The 23,291-nt window shown below is 45.4% G+C and overlaps 1 protein-coding gene across 2 annotated transcripts in view; it reads right to left on the reverse strand.

Moving 5' to 3' along the window:
* Positions 1 to 23,291, reverse strand: part of Tub (tubby bipartite transcription factor) — a 79,877-nt gene that overhangs the window by 48,831 nt on the left and 7,755 nt on the right. The window contains exons 1-2 of one of the 2 annotated variants that reach the window (XM_013028729.1): positions 12,221 to 12,401; positions 11,699 to 11,746 (exon numbers count right to left, since the gene is read on the reverse strand). The exons of the other annotated variant lie outside the window; for it this stretch is intronic. Coding sequence (XP_012884183.1) covers positions 11,699 to 11,746; positions 12,221 to 12,288 — 116 coding nt within the window. The 5' untranslated portion in view covers positions 12,289 to 12,401. Of the gene's footprint in view, positions 1 to 11,698; positions 11,747 to 12,220; positions 12,402 to 23,291 lie in introns of those variants that run through there. 2 annotated transcript variants of the gene reach the window in all.

Genomic DNA, 23,291 nt, shown 5'->3' on the forward strand with positions numbered 1-23,291 from the left:
CCCTACTACTTAAATTTGAATTTAAATTTTAAACCAGGTAAAATAGGGGCTGGGAAGATGGCTTAGTGGTAGAGCGCTTGCCTCGCATGCATGAGGCCCTGGGTTCGATTCCTCAGCACCACATAAATAGAAAAGGCCAGAAATGGCACTGTGGCTCAAGTGGTAGCGCACTAGCCATGAGCTGAAGAGCTGAGGGACAGTGCCCAGGCCCAGAGTTCAGGCCCCACAACTGACCAAAAAACAAAACAAAACAGAAACAGGTGAAATAACACATTTTAAATACCATGCAAAAGAAGTGTGGAACAATACTCTCCAAGGGAAGGAGGCAGACAAGGTGAGCCACACCAGTGACCCAAATTACCACCTGGGAATGTTTCCAGACTACAGTTATTAGAGCAAAAACTCAGAGCCTTATAGTTGCATTGAGCTGATAAGAGATTGGAGTTCTAGAAGATCAAGACTGCTGGAATCTCATCGGTAAAATACTGAGGAAGAGGAATGGACCACAGGGAGGCAAGAGCTAGAGAGGCCTACGTGTGAGAGACAGAGTTAGAGCACACAGATGTGCTTCAGAGACCCGCACAGTGCTTCCCTCAAGTCACTTAATACTAACCTGTGTGGGAGGAAAAGCAATCAAGTCTGGGGAACGAACCATCAGCCAGCAGAGTAGACACAGCCATTGTAGGAAGTCATAGAAAGCTGGAAATAGTCTGTGTGTTCCTAGCAGAAGAGAAAGGCCTCTCAACTCCCTCTCAGACACCAGGCAGAGTCCTCAGAAGAGCAGTGCTTTAGTTAAGTAGGACCAATTAGTCCTAGGCCTAAATGCTGCTCTGGTTCTGCCCTAACACAGCTTAGAGAAAAACCAAGCTAATTACAAAGGACTTCTAACAAGTGTCCCAGAACAAAGTTCAATACTGTTCAAAGGGATAAGACCAAGCCCAGCACTCCAAAAATATGTAATTAACAATATCCAGTATCTAATAATAAAAATCACTAGGGAGAGCCAGGCATAGTGGCTCACATATGTCATTCTAGCTGCTCAGAAAGCAGATATCTGGATGATCAGAATTCAATGCTACCCATACAAAATGTTAGTGACACCCTCATTTCAACCAGTAAGCTTAGTGTAGTCACAGGTCCTCTCGGCAATGTGGTAGTACTAAGGTGGGAGAATCATGGTCTGGCCCAAGCAAATTCCAAAACCTTACCTAAAAAATAACTAAAAGGGCGGGCATGTGTAGCTCAAAGTATAGCTCTGCTTAACAAGCACAAGGACCCAAGTTCAAATCCCAGTAAGCCCTGTCCCCCACCAAAAAAAAGAAATTACTAAGTGTGCAAAAAAATAAGGAAAATAGGAACTATAATCTGTTCCTAGTGTGATATAGTAAGAAATACTTATTTAACCTTTGTCTCCAGTTCCTGACACAGCTTTAAAACCCTTGGAATTACCTGATAGGAGTGTCTTTCTTTTATTCATAACAAATCCCTTTCAACCATATCTGGGCTTATACTAAGATAAACCCAGATGCTTGGTGGATCCTGAGTGGCTTCAGGATGGAAGATGGTTGCTGAAGGAACCAATTGTGATTAGAGGACTAGATTATAGTCCCACCCCCAGACCGTTGGGGAGGAGAGTAAGGAGGCTGGTGACTGAGGGCAATGGCCAGTGACCAGTGAGTCAATCACAATCATGACCACGTAGAAGCTCCATACAAATCCCTCATCAGCAGAGGTTGGACGGCTTTGGGGTAGCTGAACACATCTGAAAAAGTGGCACACCTGGAGAGGGCATGGAAACTCCGCCCACCTCCATACCTTGCTCTATACCTCTGCCAGTTGGCTATTCCTATGATGTATCTTATATAACAAACCAGTAATAGTAAAGTTGCTTTCCTGGGCTCCCTGATCCATTCTAGAAAATTGTCAGGGGTTTTTGAGAATGCCCATTTTATGGCCAGTTGGTTAAGAGTACCTGCCACTCATATCTGGGGCCAATCTTGTGGACCTGAGCCCTTAACCAGTTGTTGGGTCTGAACTAGCTCCAGGGATCATTAGGACTGAATTGAAGTGTGGAATGCCCACTTGCCCCCCGGGCATTTCTAGAGCTCTCAAGTTGGTGGTATAAATAAACTCACACATTTTGTTGTGTTGTGGTAAAAAAAAAAAAAAAGCACAAGTAGAAGCACACCTACAAATGATGCCAATGAAAGAATCAGAAAAAAAATTAAAGACCTACTGTGAATTTACTTAACAAAAGCAAAGTAGAGGAAAATATGAATATGATGAGGAGAGAAAGGTTAGTGATAATTAAGGCCTAAATCAAACTTAGAGAAGGAAAACAAAACCAAACAATACAGGGGATAAAATTATATTGTACCAAGAGAAGATTAGTGGAAGTGGTGCTGTAGCTCAAGTGGTAGAGCGCTAGCCTTGAGCTGAAGAGCTGAGGGACAGTGCCCAAGCCCAGAGTTCAAGCCCCACAACTGACAAAAACAAAGAGATTAGTGAATTTTAAAGCCATAGACAGAAATATTCCAAAATAAGACTAGACAAAGTAGTATCTACCTATAATCCCAGGTTTTAGGAAGCTGAGGCCAGCCTGAGATATACAAGAGGTATCTCTGTCTCTCCTTCTATGTGTGTGTGTATGTGCGTGTGTAATACATATGTATGTATGTATGTATATTTATATGTATATAGTATATATTAAGTATAAAGAGAATATGAATATCATTTTGGAGTATATGTTATAAAACTAACATAAAGAAAAAAATATTGATATATGTGTGTGTGTGTGTGTGTGTGTATATATATATAGAGAGAGAGAGGGGAGGGGTGGCAGAAAAAAACACCGAACAAAGAGAATCCAAAGCCTCAGTGAATTGTTCAGCAGTATGAAGCACTCTACACATGTGATTGGAATTCCATAGGGATAAAAAGATTGAGGAGGTGGCAGAATTTTTCATTGGTTTGTCTCCATTGGCTTTAATTCCTGTACTTGGGTCTTTGTAGGCAAAGTATTATTATTATGTATATGTTGCCACCTTATTATCTTTACCCTAATTTCTTAATTAATGTAAATGCAATGGAATACACCAATAAACTTTAAGAACTATGGAATCTCAAAGGAAATGATAAGCCAAAATTTCACTTTAACTTTCTAGAAAGTAAAAGATGTTTTTCCTTTTTAAATTGTTATTGTAAAGATGATGTGCAGAAGAGTTACGGTTATATAAATCAGGTAATGCGTATTTTAAAAAAGAAATAATATCCCAAATCTTTTCAAATTTCATGGCACTATAAGCCTAAGAAACCAAGAACTCAGAAGACCTCAAGCAAAGAAACATGAAGAAAACCATACCAGGGAAACCTCATAATCAAATTTCTGAGGCTGGGAAGGTGTAAATTTCTGAAAACTAGTAAGAAAGGGAAAAAAAATCTTACCAGCAGTCAGCAAAGCAGGAGCACGGCAGACATTACAAACCAAGAAACAAAGAAGAGAATGAGGCACACTTCTCACCGGAAACAATGCAAATCAGAGAAACTACTGGGCTAGAGGCATGGCTCAAGTGGTAAAGCACCCACCCAACAAGTGTGAGGTCCCAAATATCTATGAATATGCATGCATGTACACACACATACATGCATGCATATATAATCAGATATATACACAAATACATATATTCAGGTTATACACACATATATACTCAGGCTGAATATACATATAATATGAAGAACATTGGAAATTACAAGTAAGTACATGTAAAATATTTGCCTCATAAAAAAGACTACTAACTAACAAACTGAATCCTGCAAAGTTAAGATTATAAGCAACCAGGAGTTATTCCAGGAATTCAAAAAATTAATTTAATTAAAAATTAATTAAAATTTAATTAAATTTAAAAAATCAACAAATAGAAAACACAATCTGAATACAGAGGACAACCCACCTAGTGACCACAGTAGATGCATAAAAGGCATTTGACAAAAGTCAACATCTTACATCATAAAACTCAACAAACTGGGAATGGAAAAGGATTTCCTCTGAGAATGTATGAAAATACACAACTAACATATTAAAGGTGAAAAGACCAAATGAATTTCTCCTTAAAATCAAGATAAATCTATTATACTGGAAGTTCTAGTCAAGATGATTAGGCAAGAAAATGAAATAAGTGCCATTCACATTAGAGAGGAAAATGTAAAGTCATGGGTGACATCTAAGAAAATCAAATATCTTCACTAAGTCTATAGGACTAATGATCAAATTCCATACGATTGCAAGATACAAGATCAACATATAAAATCAGTATCAGTTATGCTCCTAAACACTTTCCAAAAGCAAAATCAGAAAATAATTCAACTTCACAGAGTATCAGGTGGGGAGGGGGGAATACTGTGGGCTTCATACCTGTAGTCTTAGCTGGTCAGGAGACTGAGAGTAGGGGGACCAAAGCTCGAGGTAAATCAGGCAGAAAAGCTTGTGTAACCCTGTTTCAAAAATCACCGGCAAGGGGCTGGGAAGGTGGCTCAGTGGTAGAGTGCTTGCCTGGCATGCATAAAGCCCTAGGTTTGATTCCTCAGTACCACATGAATAGAAAAAGTCAGAAGCGGTGCTGTGGCTCAAGTAGTAGAGTGCTAGCCTTGAGCAAAAGAAGCTCAGGGGATGGTGCCCAAGCCCTAAGTTCAAGTCCCAGGGCTGGTAAAAATAATAATAAATAAATAAAATAATAATAAATAAAAATTTAAAAAACAGCAAAAAAAAGGGTGAATAGATACAGCAGTGGTATTCACTAGACATTAGGTGGAAAATAAACTATACAACTTGGGGGAGGGAATAGGAAGGAAAAGTTTGAAGACAGGGAGGGAAGGGCTAACACTGTCCAAAAAGAAATATTCTTATTACTTGACAGATGAAACTGTAACCCCTCTGCATATCACCTTTATTGTAACAATTTAAAATACATTAAAATAAAAAAACAACCAGCAATAAAAGGCCTAGCAGCATGACTCAAGTGGTAGAGTGTCATCCTAGAAAATGCGAGTCCCCAAATTCAAATCCAAGTGCTGCCAAAAAAACAAAAATACTGGGGACTAAATGTTTAAAAGTACAGATTGTACATTGGAAACTACAAACTACTTTTTTAAAGCATCAAATAAGTCATAGGCATCCTGCGTTATGAATTGGATGACTAAATATTGTAATGATAAATTGTTATCTAAATTTATCTACAGGTTCACTGCAATCCCCATTAGCATACCAGCTAGCTTCTTTGCAGAAACTGACAACTGGATCCTAAAAATCATTAGGAAAAAAAAAATCAAGGGGCTTAGAATAGCCAATCTTGAACCAATTCTGATTTCTAATTTCAAAATTTACAAGCCATTATGCCTGTAATCCTAGCTAATCAGAAGGCTGAGGTAGGCTCATAACTAGAAATCAGCGTAGGAGGGAAAGTCTGTGGAACTTTTATCTCCAATTAACTACCAAAAAGCCAAAGCGGAGTTGTCTCAAGTGGTAGAGTGCCAATCTTGAGTGAAAAAAGCTGAGGAACAGTACCCAGACCTTGAGTTCAAGCCCCAGTACTACAATGCTATAGTGACCAAGATAGAAAGGTGTTGTAAAGACAGGTACAGGGGTCAAGCAATGTAACTGAGGACTTAGAAATCAATTCACTTTCATTCACTGACTTTCAACAGGACGTAGAGATCATTTAATGGAAGAAGAAATATTCTTTTTGAACAAATGGTGCTGAGACAATGGAATGTCTACATGAAAATAACAGCTATATATTGCTTGAGTTTGGATGCTGAACTTATTAGCCCACAAAATCCACTGTTAGACTTGATCCCAGGGTAGCACTATTAGGAGTTGTTACTGACCTACAGAAGGAGAAGGCCTCATGGTGGTAGGTCCTTAGATCATACGGACACATCCTTGTGGGATTTCTGTCTCCTGTTTCCTGGCTTATGAGGTGAATAGTTGGCTTTAGTTGAATAAAACACTATTGCTTTCTGGCCTACCATCAGAGACCCAAAGCAATAGGTCCACCCGATTATAGACTAGAACCTCCAAAGCTGCAATCCAAAATGAACATTTTTCTCTAAGTCAGTTACCTCAGGTATTTCATTATTGTGATGAAAAGATGGCTGACCCCTTCCTCACAAATTAACTCAAAATGAATCAGAGAATGTAAAAGCTAAAACTATAGATGTCTTAGTAATATGGGTACACACTTTTGTGAGCTTCAATGGACAATGGTGGTTCTATATGACACCCAAAACACATGTAACAAAAGAAATAATAAAGTAGACCTCATCAACATTGAAAACTTCTACATTGCAAAGGGCACTATCAAAAAAATGAAGACACGCCGGGGCATTGGTGGTGCATGCCTGTAATCCTAGCTACTCAGGAGGCTGCGATCTCAGGATCACGGCTCAAAGCCAGCCGTGGCAGGAAAAGACCGTGAGACTTTTATCTCCAATAAACCACTCAGAAAACTGGAAGTGGTGATGTGACTCAAGTAGTAGAGTGCTAGCCTTGAGCTGAAGAGCTCAGTGACAGCGCCCAGGCCCAGATTTCAAGCCCCACGACAGACAAAAAAAAAGAAAAGAAAAGAAAATGAAGGCCGTGCTAAAGAGTGGGACAAAATATTTGCATGCTGTATATTGGATAAAGTTCTGTCTACAATAAAGAATATTTACGATTCAATTAAAAGACAAACCCAATTAAAATGGACAGAAGACTTGAATAGACTTTATTCCAAAGAAGACATACAAATGGCCTCTAATCATATCACTAGCCCTTATCAGCCTTTAGAGTAGTAATTAGCCACTAGTATAAGCCAGAACCATAATGAAATATCACTTCATACTCATTAGGATGCCTACAATTAAGACTATACATAATTGCATATGTTGGCGAAGGTATGAAAAAACTAAAGCCTTCACAATTCTGCTATTAGCAACACAGAATGGTGTCACCACTTTGGAAAACAGTCCGGCACTTATTCAGAAAGATGAGCATAGATCCAAGGCATATACTGAAGAGAAAGGAAAGCACATACCTGTGCAAAAACTTCAGCACAGCAACATTATTTAAAATAGCTAGTATGAAAAAACAATGTAGGTTTCATTTAGACAATATGGTATTATTCAGTAGCAAAGAAATAAAGTATTGATGCCTCTAACAATATGGATGAACCTTAAAACATTAAACCAGGGGAAGAATATGTTGTGTGTGGTTCTGCATGCCTGAAATCCCAGCAGGCTAAGGCTGGAGAAGAGCAAGTTTGAGGCTAGCCTAGGCCTCACTGATACTATCTTTAAAAAAAGTCACAAGACACCACACATTATATAAACTGTTTACAATAAGCAAATCTACAAAGACAGAAAGTAGACAAGCAATTCACTAAGTCGAAATTGGCAGGAAAAAGGGAAACTTGTAACTGTGCATGGGTTTTTAGGGTATGTGGGAGGTAATGAAATCTTGATTGTAGTGATGGGAAACTGTTGAATGGTACATATAGATGAGTTGTACAGCTAAAGCATGATTGTTTAAAAGCAGTTATTGACTAAGGCAAAAAAAATAACATCGTATTGTTGGTTTGTGTATAGATGGAATCAAAATGCAAAATAATAGCTCAGAGGTAAATGGAATTATACTACTATAAGTTTCTTAGAATATTTATGATAATATTTGAAGGCAGACTTTGGAAATTGAAGATATAAATTGTAAAGTTTAAAGCAATCACCAAAAACAAACAGAAATGCGAATTAGAAAGGTTACAGCTAGTAAAAATGAAAGACAAAATTGAATCATAAAAAGCCTAGTTCCAAAGAAAGCAAGAAAAATGGGATGAAAAAGAACAAAAGGTAGATGGGACAAATAAAATACTAGTAGCCAGGTGTAGATTTAAACTCAAACTTAACCATATTACTAACAACAGTAAATGTAAATATTTGAAACACTCTAAAGAATAGCCAAATTTATCAGATTGAATAAAATGGCATATTTATATGTTGTCTAAAAGAAAACCATTTTAAATATAAAGACAATGAGGTTAAAAGTAAAAAATATGGAGCATGAGCCTACTGTAGCTCATACCTGTAATCCTAGCTACTCAGGAGGTAAGATCCACAGATCTCAGTTGAAAGCCAGCCTGGGCAGAAATGTCATTGTGAGATTTTTACATTTCCAATTACCTAGCAAGAAAGCAGGGCTGGAGGCCTGGCTCAAGTGGTAGAGGACTTGTTGAGCAATTAAAGCCCAACGAGAATAACAAGGCTCTGAGTTCTATTAAGCCCTGGTACCAGCACAAAAAAAAAAAGTGAAATCATAGAGAAAGATATGCCATGCTGACACTAAAAAACAGGAAAACAAAATGAGTACATTAATATTAGATCAAGTGGACCTCAAATAAAGAAATAATACCAGGAATGAGAAGGACATTTTTTTGTGTATGTATACCCGTACTCGGGCTTGAACTCAGGGCCTGGGTGCTGTCTCTGAGCTTTTATTGCTCAGGAATAGCACTGTACCACCTGAGCCACAGCTTTACTTCTGGCTTTTTTTTTCTTCTTTGGTTAGAGATTTGGTTAGGAGATTAGAGTCTCACAGACTTCCTCCTCGGGCTGGCTTTGAACAGTGATCTTAAGATCTCAGCCTCCTGAGTAGCTAGGATTACAGGTGTGAGCCACAGGTGCCTGGCAAAGAGCCCATTTTGAGGTCCTACATATTGCTGCAATGATGAGCTTGGAACCACACAACAATCGTAAATGTGTGTGTGCCTAGGAAGACAATGTCAATCCACAGGAAACAAGAACTAATTGAAGTGAGGAAAAAAGACAAAGAAAAAAACAAAAGTAAACTAAGAAGAAGCATCCAGTGAGTAGCTCTAGTCTTTAGCTTAATGGTAACAGTGGTCATCAATGAGATCCTGAAGAAGCAGGGCAAGGGAGAATCAGAATAGATAAGAGAGGACTCACGAGGAGAGAGCAGGGTTGGAGGCTTTGGCTGGGCTTGCGGTGCATGGGCGACGTGGGTGGTGAGGGTCAGAAGTCAGGCTGGAGCTGCTGAGATCTCAGCAGGTGATGTAGAGGAAAGGCCCAGCCCTGCTGTGATTTCAGTAGCAGGTGGGAGGAAAGAGGAGGTTGTAAAGTTGAGGCATTCGGGATGTGTTTTAACTAGGTTCCAGAGGAAGGTGCCAGAAGGAAGGGGGCAGGGAGATACATTGGAAAGAAGTAAGCAACACAGCCGGGGACTGGGCAGCCAGGGGTGTGAGGGGCTTTTTAACCTCTGGTGGGGAGCTAACTGGAAGGATGACACCTACAACATCTCAGCATGATGGGGCTAGAGGCACAGATGGACACAGATCTAAGACTAGGCTCAGGACAGGAAGGCTAAAGAACTTTCCTCTGGATGAAGCCAGAGTCTAGGTTGAGTACTGAGAATGAATTGAGGGGTTGTGGGGTGCAGATTGGAGGGCTCCGTGGAGGGACAGGCGCAGGTCTAGGCATCAGGACTGCTGTGGGCTCACTGCAGGTGTGGACCATGAGTGTGTACTAATGTGTGAGGATCCCTTTGCGAATGGACATCTCCAAACCAGGATGAGCAGCAGGCAGAGAGCATGTGTTAAGGTTGTGGGGGGAGCCTGCGGGGCCAGGGGCCTGTGGTGAGCTGCTGCAGGTTCCAGGGTGCGGATAGGACAGAGATGAGAGGTGACTCCCAGTGAGGAGTTAGGAGCCTGAAGGTCTCTAAACTGTCACCCTGTTGATGGGGAGGGGGGTGGCGTGGGACTAGCATGCACAGGAAGCACGGAATAATGATTTCAGAGGTGGAGAAGTTTCAAATGATAACAATGTGCCAGTTATAGATAGATAGATAGATAGATAGATAGATAGATAGATAGATAGATAGATAGATAGATAGATAGAGGACATGGACTTGACACTCAGCAAGTTGAGGGAAACAGGAAATGCAAGAAGCTAGGGTGGGTGGGCCCTAGCCACATGGACACAGCAGATCCAAGTGGTAAAACCTACGATCAAACACTGAGCCAGGCTTCTCTTGCTTGTCAGAATCCCTCGCTGGTTAGACTGCCTAACGTGGCCATCAGTTATGACTGTCCGCAACCTGTCAAACTCAGCCATCAACCCTGTTACAATCTGGCTCCTCACCCCCTTGTCTATGCACAGCCCTGTGGGCCTGTACAGGATTGGTTGCTGCTGGTGAAATACCATGCTTGTTGGCACAATCTTGGATTATGCAGTTTGGCTGATATGAAAGGATGCTAGGAGAATCTTTGACTATGGACAAGCCAGGGGTGTAGAGAGGTAGTACATTCTAGAAACAAGCCAGCTCAGAAACTCCTTATGGCCAGGAATTGCTGTCAGCACAGACATCCACAGATAGATATTACAGCCCACTTTATGCTCAGGCTTGCTCAGGCAAGGTCAAAGATAAGACCACTCACAGAAAGCCCATGTCTTCCACACAGCAGGTGGCCTGAGTCCTAGCTCCGACTACCATGAATTTGCAGTGTGACCTTGCCCAGAAGCCCCAGTTTGGCCTGTTAAATCAGGGGTTGGATGCAGGATCTCAAAGACGCTTGCAGCCTTGACAGTCTGAGGGGTGTGGATGCAGGAAAGCAAGCTCACATCAGCTCACATCATTCCAAACGCACCCGCGGTGCAAGGCAAGAGGGCTGAAGTCTTCAGGTCTCATTAGAATCATCGCAGCAGAGTCATCCCTCTGGGATATACGACTCGCGCCCTCACTCTCCTCCCCTTCCCGGGAACCTCTGCACTACGTTCCAGTGATCGGCCCCGTGCCCTGTCTTGAGATTTTTGTGAGCCTTTCTTTAGAGGCTAAAAAGTTAAGCTGGTCTGAGGCTGTGTGCAAAAAAGGAGAGAAATGGGGGTGGGGCAGAGGGTGTGTTTGCTATGGGCTACATCTGAGCCCTATGTGTCTCCCCTTTTAGGGCATTATTGGCACAAATCCCATCAGTATTCTAGGACCAGCATCCACATGAAGGTAAACCAGAGCTCTGGATGCACCCTTCACCCCACCCGCCCCCCCACACCCCGTGCCAGTTCTCTAGTCCACTCCCATGGATGGGCAGACAGATTCCCCAAGTGCTGGGTACCCTCAGCAGCCATTTTGTATCTAGAAAGGGAATCACCTGGCCCTCCTTCACAGGGAAGCTATTTCTGACCATGCTCCTGGGCCAAGAAATACACCCTAGGGTCCTCAACATCTGTCAGGCACATCTGAGGTCCTGGGCTCCCGATGATAGAAGACAAATGTGGAGAGGCCAGCTTGGGGCAGAGTCTGGGTTTTTGGATAATGAAGGCTGGTGGGCTGGGGTACCATGATCCCTTTCATGGTCCCAGGCCCCAGGCTGACCACAGGTAGAGGATACCATCTCCCTGGTCTTGGTTGAAGGCTCCAGGTCAGGCATGGTGATCATAGCCTGGGTCTCTGGGCCTCCAACCATCTGACAGCAGCCGCCCCCCCCTCCACAGCAAGGCAAAGACTTTGCCTAATAGGCACACCTTTCCCTACACCCCATGCCACACACTCAGCATACATGGGATCGATCCCTGGCCACGGGGTCACCCATGCCCTCCCCACACTGTCTCCTGTGGGTGGCCTTCCCCAGGGACAGCATTCCCTCCTTCCCAGCCAGCTCACCCAGCGATCTCCCTTCCTTCCTTCCAGTACTTCCTCCTGGATGATCTCCTGAGAAGGAAAAGAAGGGGTGACTCTCCACACCCTGGCTGTCGTACCTCACCACTCCCCCTGCAGCCTGGTCAGACCCTGGTCACTCGGGGTTGCCCTGGCCTGGGGGGATATGTTGAGTGATGGACAAGGTAGAAGGCCTGCTATTGGGCACGCGCTCCCTGGGCCCAGGGAGGCCAGAATAAGAGGAGAGGGCAGAGGGAGGAGCCAGAAGAGGCAACCAGAAGACCTTGGGAGAAGCCTTCACTCCAGTGGTAGAGAATCCCCCCGAGAGCCTGAGGGTAACTCAGCTTCCCTGGTGACCTGTCTAGAACTTCCAGGCCTTGAAGGGAAGAAAGGGCTGAGAGGCCTCATGGGGTGAGGGAGGGATGGGAAAAGGAGGCCTTCCTGCCTAGGGTATGGCTGGGAGGCGGGTGGTTGGGGCTGACCCAGGGTGGGATCTGTAGCCTACAGATAAGGTTGTGGAGTGCTTACCGATCTCTTCCATGGCCCCGTTTCAGGGGCCCGGGTTTCCTGTGCTGCTTTGAATGCCGAGATCCCATGGGCCAGAGAGTGCCTCCTGGGAACAAAATCTCTGTCTCGGCAAAAGAGTGCAAACCCAGAAAGAAGGCAAGGGTGCTCGGGCCCCCATGGTGGCCAGAGGCTGGGAGTGAGTTTGGGAACAGTCCTGCTTCAGGCTGCGCATGGACACTTGGAGCCTGTTGAAATCCCTGGATTCAGCTCAGGACTGAAGCTCAAACAAACCCACTTGGGTATCTCTCTCTTCATTGTTGAGGTCGCAGCCAGAGTAACAACTGCCCCCACTGATTCACTGGGACACGGCAATCCCAAACCCCTCAGGACCACATACCCCAGGTCTCATCAGGCCAGGCCACACAGGGAAGGCCAACTGCTGGTTTCCGTGGCAACAGAGACCATGTGTCCCCGCTTTTGTAGGTTACTATGGTAACACTGGCAGAGCACTGGGGACCAAGGCCCAATCTGGGAGAACCACAACAGAGGACATATTCACTGTTGTACTCTGTGGTCTGCTCTGTGCCAGGGTTTGGGCTAGGGGTCCACACACTGCCTCTCAAAGGCGAAGGTGGGGATTTGGATGTTCTTTTCTACATCTTTAGTCCCTGGTCCCCTCAATCCACCTAAAGCGTCCCTAGATGATTTCTTCTTCTCACAGGGCTTCCGCTCCCCCACAGAATATCTGAGTCTGTGTGGAGGGCCCGGTCCTCTCCTTAATTCTAAGCTTTCTTCTCTGTCTGCTCTCTGGACCCAACAGCGTCCTGGCTGCCACACAACACATCATTAGAAATAGCGCAGCTATAGATTCCTATGTGCCTGGCCATGCCTTTATAACTGCTGCCTCTGTGATTGACACCAGCTCCACTAAGGGACCATCAGAGTTCCCAGTGCCCTGTCCACCTCTCCCAGCCAATGCACGCACCATGGACCAGTGCTGATGGTCTCAATGGAACATCTCTCAAGCTCTACCCACACCCCCTTTCTCCGAAACCATTCTGAGTTAGGGCCTCCCAGTCTGTTGTGTGAATGTGGACACCGGGATGGTTGGCGTCTACCCCCAACTTGCTCCTCTCAAATCCATCCTCCAACAGCACCAGAGTAGACTTTCTAGACGTAATTGTGATCATGCTCCTTTGACAGGGACCACAGGCTTCTGGGGAAGAGTCCTAGAAATGATGATTCCCAGACGAGGAAGCGGAGGCTCAGAGAGGGAAGGCGGTCTGGATCAGTATGTGGCAGAATGCAGAGGAGGAATAGGAATAATCTATCCCTAGCCATGAAGGGACAGGGCAATCTACTACCGCCAGGCAAGTGAGGGCTAGCTCTGTGGACCATGGAGTACAAAGGCGTGACAACAGTGCTTCTTCTGAAGCACATTAACTCCAGATCCTTCCTGCCTCCCCTTCACCATGTGATAGGCATCCTGACATTGAGTGGTCCAGTGACTTCCGCCCAGACAGCCAAATGACAGTGCCTCAAGGCCTGGAAACAATATGGCATCTTGTTGACCCTTCAACATGGATCTTTCTGAAAGGTTTGACCCTTAGGCAAGCCGAGCATGGCCTAGAGGATGACAAAGAAAAAGGCATTCCCTGGTGAAGGGTGCCCATTCTCTGTGCAGGGGGGTTCCCTGCTCGGCATCACAGATTCCCTTGGATACAGGAGACCTACCCTCTGCAGAAGGCTGGTTAGCGAGCATCCATGTCTACTTCAGCGCATCTCCTCCCTGTCACAAACAGGTCATCACCGTCTTCCTTCAGCCACATGCTGTCCTCTCCCTGGGAGGAATTTAGGCACATGTAATTTTCCCCACACAGCCCAGAAATGCCTTCACTTCCTTTCAGAGGAGGGCTGCAGGGGCGCTGTCGGGTGTGCCTTGGCACTGCCCCGGCTGGCTGTGATTTCAGGAGGAAGACCAGCATGTTCTGTCCTCCACTTACCACCACAGTCTCCATGGCAACCTGCAGGCCCTGTCGGAGGTGGCTGAAGGCTGAAGCAGGCCCGGAGGGGTGGAGTGGGGAATGGGAGCCCAAGGACAGCCACGGAGTGGCTTCCCTGGGTCTCCTGGTACCCTAGGCCTCTACTCAGAGGGGAGGCTGTCCCCCAAGGCGGTAAGTGTGAAAGCTGGAAGGGGCAGAGGTGATGGTCCAGCAGGAAGTGAGGCCGGGAGGGACCGAATGAGTTACTCGTCCAGGGGAAGAATTTCAGGATGTGCCGGGAAACTTAGTGGTCAAGACATATGACACTAAAAAGGAATGTAAAGGTGTCCATGATTAAAATGTTTCTTCTTCTTCTTCTTTTTTTTTTTGTTGTTGGTTGTGGGGCTTGAACTCTGGGCCTGGGTGCTATCCCTCAGCTCTTCAGCTCAAGGCGAGCGCTCTACCACTTGAGCCACAGTGCCACTTCCGGTTTTCTAGTGGTTTATTGGAGATAAGAGTCTCATGGTCTTTCCTGCCTGGGCTGGCTTTGAACCGCGATCCTCAGATCTCAGCCTCCTGAGTAGCTAGGATTACAGGCGTGAGCCACCAGCACCCGGCTAAAAATATTTCGTAAACAAAGCAGAATCCAGCAGGGCCATGAGGGATGAAGCAAGTCCAGGACTGTATCTTGTCTTTCTTAAAAGTTTGATGTTATGGTTATTCATGCCTCTATTTTGATTTTTCAATTTTTTGGATGGTTTAGGGTTGTACACTTGCTCGGCAGTAGCTCTACCACTGAGTCACATCCCCAACCTGTTTTACTTAAGATTGTTTTTTTGCAGTCTGTGTTTATGTCTATGACAGCTGGACCGTAATCATCCCATGTAGCTGGGATGACAGGTGTGCACCACCATGCCCAGTTTTTTGTGAAAGTTTAAAATTAGCATATATTAGTTGTACATGGGAGGGGCTTCATTGTGACGTTTTCATACACACAATGGACTTGATCCCTTTGCTCTCCCCTTGCTGAGATTATAGGTGTGAACTACTGTGCTGGCTCATTTTTATTTCATGTTAAGTTTTTTGGTGGTACTGGGGTTTAAGCTCAAGTCATTGTTCTTGCTAGGAAGGTGATCTAATCGCTTGAAGCATACCTCAAGACCTTTTTGCTGTTATTTTTCAAATACAGTCTTGCGGGGGTAACCGGGACAATCTGGACTACAATCTACTTATTTCTGCTTCCCACACAGCTAGGATGACCGCTGATTGATTGAAATGGAGTTTTGTGTTTATGCCTGGCCTGGTAAGGAACCAAGGAACCAGGATCCTCCCAATCTCTGCTACCCAAGTAAGTAGAATTATAGGCACGAGCCACTGGCACCAAGATTTGGATTCTTAAAAAAAAAAAATTGCATTTTAATTTTGCACTGTCAATGGCTCTCTTGTCTTGCCCTGTCTGGCCTTGAAGGGAGGATGTCTGAGACTTGGGGGATGGGGAGGGGAAGAGCTCTGCCTTGGGAAATCAATCACAGGACAAGCCAAGAGCTGGGCTGGTTGTTATCCATCCGCTGTAGGAATCCATGCAGGTGTGGGAATCAGAGGCCGATGCCTCGTGACTGCAGCATGGAACCTGAGCTAGAAGCACAGGTACCAGCATGCACATGGGCCCCTACACACGGGGTGACAGTGACTCATAGGTGGTTCCCACCCCCAGCCCTGCTAGGGCTGGCTGCTGAGGAGGGGGTGGGGGAGGAGAAGGGGAAGGGGGAGGAGAGTGCAGGGAAGGGGCGGGCAGTCTTGCAAGACTGGGAGCAGGAATGGCAGATTAGCTGTAATTGCCTGAAGCTGAGAAGCTGTTGATAAATGTTACTAATAATCAACCTTCAGATCTGACACCCAGCTCAGGCTGGGATTACTGTTTTGAATGGAAATCGAATCCAAACTGGTAATTACTCTGGTGAGCGATGCCAGTCTTACTCTGGGGCCCCATTCTAGGCAGAGAAATGACACCTGAATGTCAGTCCTTCTAAAGTCACATTCAATGACACAAAGTGGCTTGGTTTCTACCAGTACGATAAGAGGCAATGGACAGGAAGGCCTACATTTCTTCTTGAAGCTCTGCACCAGGGCCCCCTCCCATCATCCTGTTTCAAAGCAGAACTTGATATCAGACTTCCCTGAACCCCACCCTTAGACTAGATGGAGGGCCTGTGCTGACTGCCTAGATGCCAAAAGTAGCTTATCTGGAGGAGGCGTGGCCACCGACACCCCCCCACACCCCCACAAATGCAGCTCTCCATGCCTATGTCTGATCCGTGTTAGACTGAGGGCTTCCTGGAATGCCCTGAGCTCATACTTGTTTCTGGTTCCAGACAAGGGCCAGAAAGCTGTTCCTGGAAGCAAGCAGCCTTTTCTGACCCCCCCCCCCCAGCATCTCTCATTTTTATCCAGAGACGCACTCCTTCTCCATGCTGGTAACACCCAGAAAGGCCAGATGGGGAGAGGCTGCCCTTGCCTCTGAACTGCTCCTCCCCAGGATGTGCTCAGAACTCAGCTCCTTCTCCCTGGTTTCCTTTCTAGTTTGGTGTGCACAGTGTGGCAATGTGCTCTTATGCATCACTCACCACCAAACACCTCTACCAGGCCCTGTGCCAGGCTAAGGGGCCCAGAGACAGACAGCCCTGGCCCTCAGGAGCACCTGTCTATAAGTAGACAGGAAATGACAATTGTACGTTGGTTCCTGATGGCTCATTTCTACCTGGGTAAAAATGCCCTGAGTCTGGAGGTATCTGGAGGCGTCTGTGAGCTGGCTCTCAGGTCACAGACACAGCTGGTCAGGCCTGTGGGATTCACCGTGTGTGACCGCAGCTTCTGAGACTGCAATTGGATCTGTATACAGAGTGGCCAAGTGTCAGAAACATCCAGTGCTGGGAGCCGAGGCCTTGAGGGCGCCATCTAGTGACAGCATAGTTGGAATGCAGTGGGGTTGTTTTTATATCTATATAGGTATATATAGATATATATTTTTTCCAGGCAGGTTTGTTTTTTCCTTCTGCACCTATCCTGTCCCTGAAAACTCAATCCCGCAGAAGGGAACTAAAGAAATGGATTTTGTTTTGTCTATGAAGGCGTGGGTCAGAGGAAAGGGTACAATGTGCCCCAGGATTTGAAAGCTGCTGGGCTGTGGGCAGGGAAAGTGGCCAACTCTCTGCTTCGCTCCAGGACATACATATGGAGCCTCTAATCATCTCACTCTGCAGTGCCTCCTCGCTACTCCACTGAGACCTCAGGTGCCATCAACATGGATTTGGGAACCTGGTAGAGGATTTGCTAACCATCAGCAAACTTGGCTTTCATGGCCTAGGAAAATGGCTCATGGACAACTTCCGTTCAGCCAGGGTCCTCCCTCAGCCCCGCGCTGCTGGGTTCTGGAGTGCTGTGATCCCACCCATTTTCCCATGTGAGCAGTCACCAAAAGTGACGTCACTGGTCCTTAAAGTAACATCCCCAGGCCTGGGTTGCATTAGACTGTGTAAGGGGCTTGCACAGAGAGGGGAAGTTATCATGCCTAGGGCTGTGAGGAAAGAGGAAGAGAAATTACAGGAGAACTGGGGATATCATTCCTAGGGTTGTAAGTGTTTTCCTTAAAAGGGCTAGAGAGTAAGCATTTCAAACTTGGAAGCCAAACTCAAGTCCACGAATATGGAGTGAAAGAAACTATGTGCAATATTTAAACAAATCAACGTGGCTGTGTTCTAATAAACTATAAAAACAAACTGCCCCCAGTAACCACATGGCCCATCAAGATCACAACCTCAGTAAAAGCTTTACTCTGACCATTGCCCACAAATATCAGGCGCTCAGAGACTATCAGCCTTGTCCATTTAGGGCAAGAGTTGGGGTAGGCAGAAGGGATTTGAGGTGCCATCAATTATAGAGGTTGGAGGCTAGAGTCGAACCAGTCGGATGACCAGCAAGCTTGGCCAGTCTGGGCCTGGTCCCAGTCCTGCCCTCCTTAGCCTGTCCCACAAGCACTCAGGTCGGGAACATGCAACTCACCTGATACAGGATGATCTGGCAGTGGCTGCTACTCTCCTTCCTTCCACGTAAGGGGTCTCTCTCCGCCCTTTCTCCAGAAGAAATCCCTCCACAGCCAGGCAGAGGGATGAGCCTGAACTACCTTAAGGACAGGCCAACAGACAGACGACACCCGGAGAAGACAAGGTGGCCAAGAGGGGAGTTGACAAGGGGAGTCAGGGACTGAGGAGAGGCCAGGTTGGAATCGACCCCTGGCCAGGTAAGGCTGGGTCCAGCCAGCCCCCAGCCCTACCTAGGACACTGCATGGAGGCCTACGCAGGCCTCCCCACCTCAGACCCTGTTTCCCCTGCAGGTGGCGCCGGGCAAGTCCCCAGATCAGCTGGTCCCTGAGCTCTCTGGTTACACTAAAAGTGAGCCCGAGGACGATGGTATCAAGGCCACATGGACGCTGTGCAGGCTCATCCAACATTGATGGGGCCCCCGGATTACCCCAGAGCCCCTCGAGGCAGATGCTCCCAGCTCCTTCGGGAGGCAATTGCCGGGCAGGGGAGGGGTCTTCTCCCATAGTTCACTAGACAAGGGGTTTTAGGGACTGCTCAGCCTCTGATCTAAGCAAATGGCTCTGTCAGATCCCCTGGGCTGCTTAATGTATTGCTTCTAGAGATCATCAGTTACTCAGCAACAGCCCCAAACTGTTCCAGCAGGTTCCAAGCCTTTGGCACACTAGTATTGGGCTCAGGAGAGGCATGGTGTCTCCATCCTCTTCTCCTCTTCCCCCTCACCCCTGACTTCTTAATCTCATCCCCATTCCTACCCAAAGCAGGGCAAAAGAAGAATTAGGAGCTGGCCAGTCTCTCCCACCCCATCAATTTACTCTGCTTCTGTTCATATGCGCCCTCGTGTGGCCACTTTCAGTACTACTACGCCCTGACTTCTCAAAGGCACACGAACCCACCCGTGAGCATTCCTTGTGTTTCTCCAAAGACTCCTCAGACCCTGGGACCTTCCCCCCTCACCCCCTCTCCTGAGCTGTATGTCCTCCATTCTGACTGTAGCCTCCCATCTGTGGACATTACTGACCTGTAGAAATCTGCCTTTGGGGCAAAAGCTCAGGCAGGCTGCTCCCCAATATCTGCTGATTTCCACGCAGAAGCCAACATAGACCCCTAGCATTTTCTTTGTTCTCTAAATCAGAAGATCAGAATCTGCCCAAAGCTACAGAGAGCAGGAGAACACACCTGATCGATCTCTGAGCCCTAACTGCTGCCTCCCTCCCATTTACTTCACCTAGTCCAGTAGGCCTATCCTGTCCTGACCTGCTAAGATCTATCAGCAGAGAAGTCTCTGTACTTGGAAGACTGTACAGAGCAGAGCTTCTGGTCACCTGCATCGCTCTCCTCCCCCTCCCAGCTGAGCTGGCACTGCCATGGCCAGGGTCTCTAATCCCTGCCTGACCTATGTTCATCCCTCCATCCTTGCCCTTCCAATCACAAACTGCTGCTTCTGAGCTCCAGTGCCACCATGCTTCACAGTCATTACTTCACAGTCACTTCCAGCTGTGGATGTGTCCAAGTCCTAAGGATGGGCTGTGTTTCCATGGGCTGTGTTTCCAGCCCTCCTTGAAGGAGCTGAAGCTTGTCATTCATGCCTCAGGCACTGGTAAGGTCCTCAGCCAGAGTCTCCTTCTGATTTAGCTTTTTATCCCAGAGGCTTCCCCCCCCCCTGTTGTGGGGCTTGAACTCAGGACCTAAGTGCTATCTCTGAGCCTATTTGTGCTCAGGGCTAGCACTCTACCACTTGAGCTACAGTGCTACTTCCGGTTTTAGAGTGGTTGATCAGAGATAAGAGTCTCAATGGGGACTTTTTTTTTTTGCTCAGGCTGGCTTTGAACCTCAATCCTCACATCTCAGCCTCCTGAGTTGCTAGGATTACAGGTGTGAGCCACTGGAGTCCGGCTCTGGAGACCCTTTTACTGTGCCCTGCCATCAACTGATTCCATGTGGTGGTGTATGTATTTCCACTAGCCATGCCTTTACCATCCCTGGACTGCCCCCATTCCCACCCAGATGTAATCCTCACTCCTCTCTGCCTCCTTCCCTTCCTGTCCACAGAGAGCCTTCCTGGGCCACCATACATCTCCCTGTACCTGGAGCTGCCTATTTTTCAGACGCAGAGACACAGTGACACCCTGATATCACTGGATGCCCCTTGACACATGCCACATATAATAGCTGTCAAATAACACTATCATACAATAATAAATACACCACCAAACAAGTAACTATGGGCCAGCCACTGTCCTAAGCACGCTGCATTTATTTGGCTTTACCACCCATGGTAACTGATGCAATCCTCACAACTGCCCTGTTCTAGCGATACTAATATCTCCAAGATACACAAATGGTCAATAGTACACGAAAGGATGCTCAAATCATTTGTCACTAGGGAAACATGAATAAAATCCCAATGGGTACCACCTCTCACACAGTAGGATGGCTCTAATAATGCAGACTTAACAAGTGTTTGTGAGGATGTGGAGACACAGGAGCCCTTACACATTGCTAAAGGAAATTGCACCTAAGTAGGAAATTATTTGTGGCTCCTCATAAAAGTGAAAAATAAGCTGTATCAATGCACCATGCCTGTAGTTTTAGCTACTTGGGAGGCTGAGATCAAAAGGATCACAGTTTTGAAGTGACCTGGGCGCACATGCAAGCTGGTCACTGTGACTTGTATATGTCATGCCAACTGTATGGAAAGCTGAGATTGGGGGGGATTGTGGTTCTAATATGCCTGGGTAGAAGAGTTTGTGGGATCCATCTCAGTGGACACACATGGCAAAGTGATGGCATCTGTTATCCCAGCTAGGATGGGAAGTCTACAAATAAGTGGATTGTAGTCTAGGTATATGCCTGGGTAGGAACTGAGTTTCTGTCTTAAAAATAACCAGTGTAAAAAAGGGCCAGTGATATGGCTCAGGGGTAGAGCACCTGCTGAGTCAGTACAAGGCCTTCAGTTCTTATCCCAGTACTACAAAAAAAAGCTGGGGGTGCTAGACTTAGAATTATGCTTTTATCTAATAGTTCCATCCCTGGGTATATATCTAAAAGAATTGGAAGCAGAGACTTAGATCCTTGATGACAATATTCTGCACAGTGTGTTCATTATAGCCAAAGGTAGAGGGAACTCAGGTGAGTGTCAGCAGGTGAATGGATAAACACTACACAACCACAGTGGAATATTGCTCAGGCCCAATGACCTTCATGTACTTGCTGCAACACAGATGGAACTTGAAAATGTTATGGTAAATCAAAGTAACCAGGTACAGGAGGAAAAACACTTATTATCCTACCTTCATTGTTTAGGATAGGCAAATTCATAGAAACAGAAATTAGGTTATAGATACCAGCAGCTGTGAAGAAGGGTGAGGAGATGGGCCTTAATGGGCACCGAGTTTCTACTCGGAATGGCAAAGGTTTGGAAGTAGACAGTGGTGATGTTCACAAACCCTTATGATACCACATAATTGTATACTTAGAAACCACTCAAATTTCTCATTGTATAAGTATATATATATATATATATATATATATATATATATATATATCCCCAGAATTAAAATGTTCCAGCTCCGTTGCTATGCACTAGCAATGAACAATTAAAAATGGTCATTTTAAAAACACCCTTTATGTTCTCATCAACAAATATGCAATACTTACAGAGATATCTTATGAAGAGTAAAACACCTATACATTGAGAGCTACAAAATATGTCAGAAGGAAATTATAATGATCTAAATAGACATAGCATGCTCATGGGTTAGAGGAAGAACATATCAACTTTTTCCCAAATTGATCTATAGATTCAACAAGATCTCAGTCAAATGCCAGTGGACTGATGGGGGAGGGGCTAGGACTTGAAGCAACTTATGGTTAAATGTAAAACTGACAGGGAGCTGTCACAGTCAGAACAGGCCAGGAGAAAAAAACACACACACCAAAATGTATAAACAACTTTGACAAATAAAATCTGGAGGTCTACACTGATTTCAAGACTTACAAAGCTTCTGTAATCAAGACTGTTTTTGGATCGATAAAGCTAAGTAGGTCAATGGAACAGACTAGACTTTATACATAAACTTCAAATGAGGACACTTTCATTATCTTTCATAGTGGTCTTCCTGAAGCTTGGACACACTCAGTCTTTTTTTTTCCAGTCATGGGACTTGAACTCAGGGCCTGGGTATTGTCCCTGAGCTTTTTCACTCAAGGCTAGTGCTCTACCACTTTGAGTCACAGTGCCACTTCCGGTTTTCTGGTGATTAACTGGAAATAAGAATCTTATGGACTTCCCTGCCCACACTAGCTTTGAACCACAACCCTCAAATCTCAGCCTTCTGAGTAGCTAGGATTACAGGTGTGAGCCACTAGCATCTGGCTTTTTTCTTGTTGCTGTTGTGATTTATGTAATACCAAGGAATTAAACCCAGGGCTTAATTCATGCTAGACAAGCATTCTACCACTAAGCTACATTCTCAGCCCCAATCATTTATTTTCAATAAATATTAAAGTAGGAAAAGGAGTATCTTCTCAGCAAAAAGAACTGGATAACCATTGTTAAATGTAACTACCATTTAAATACAAATATTTAAAACTCAAAATAGCTCGGATATAAATTTAAAACAGAATTAGAAAATTTTTAGAATAAAGCACTTGCCTTTTTAAATCAGACAAATGATTTCTTAGTATGACACCCAAACCCACACTCTATAAAAAAATCCAAATGGACAAATTAGGTTTCCTCAAAGACAAAAACATCTGCTGTTGAAATTATATAAAAGAATTTAGGGGCTGGGAAGATGGCTTAGTGATAGAGCGCTTGCCTTGCATGCATGAGGCCCTGGGTTCGATTCCTCAGCACCACATAAGCAGAAAAAAAAACACAAAAACGGAAGTGGCACTGTGGCTCAAGTGGTAGAGTGCTAGCCTTGAGCCAGATGGGCAGGAAAGGCTGTGAAACTCTTTTCTTTCATTTTTTCTTTTCTTTTCTTTCTTTCTTTTTTTTTTTTTTT

The sequence above is a fragment of the Dipodomys ordii genome, unplaced genomic scaffold, assembly GCF_000151885.1.
Source record: "Dipodomys ordii isolate 6190 unplaced genomic scaffold, Dord_2.0 Scaffold113, whole genome shotgun sequence".
Taxonomy (NCBI): domain Eukaryota; kingdom Metazoa; phylum Chordata; class Mammalia; order Rodentia; family Heteromyidae; genus Dipodomys; species Dipodomys ordii.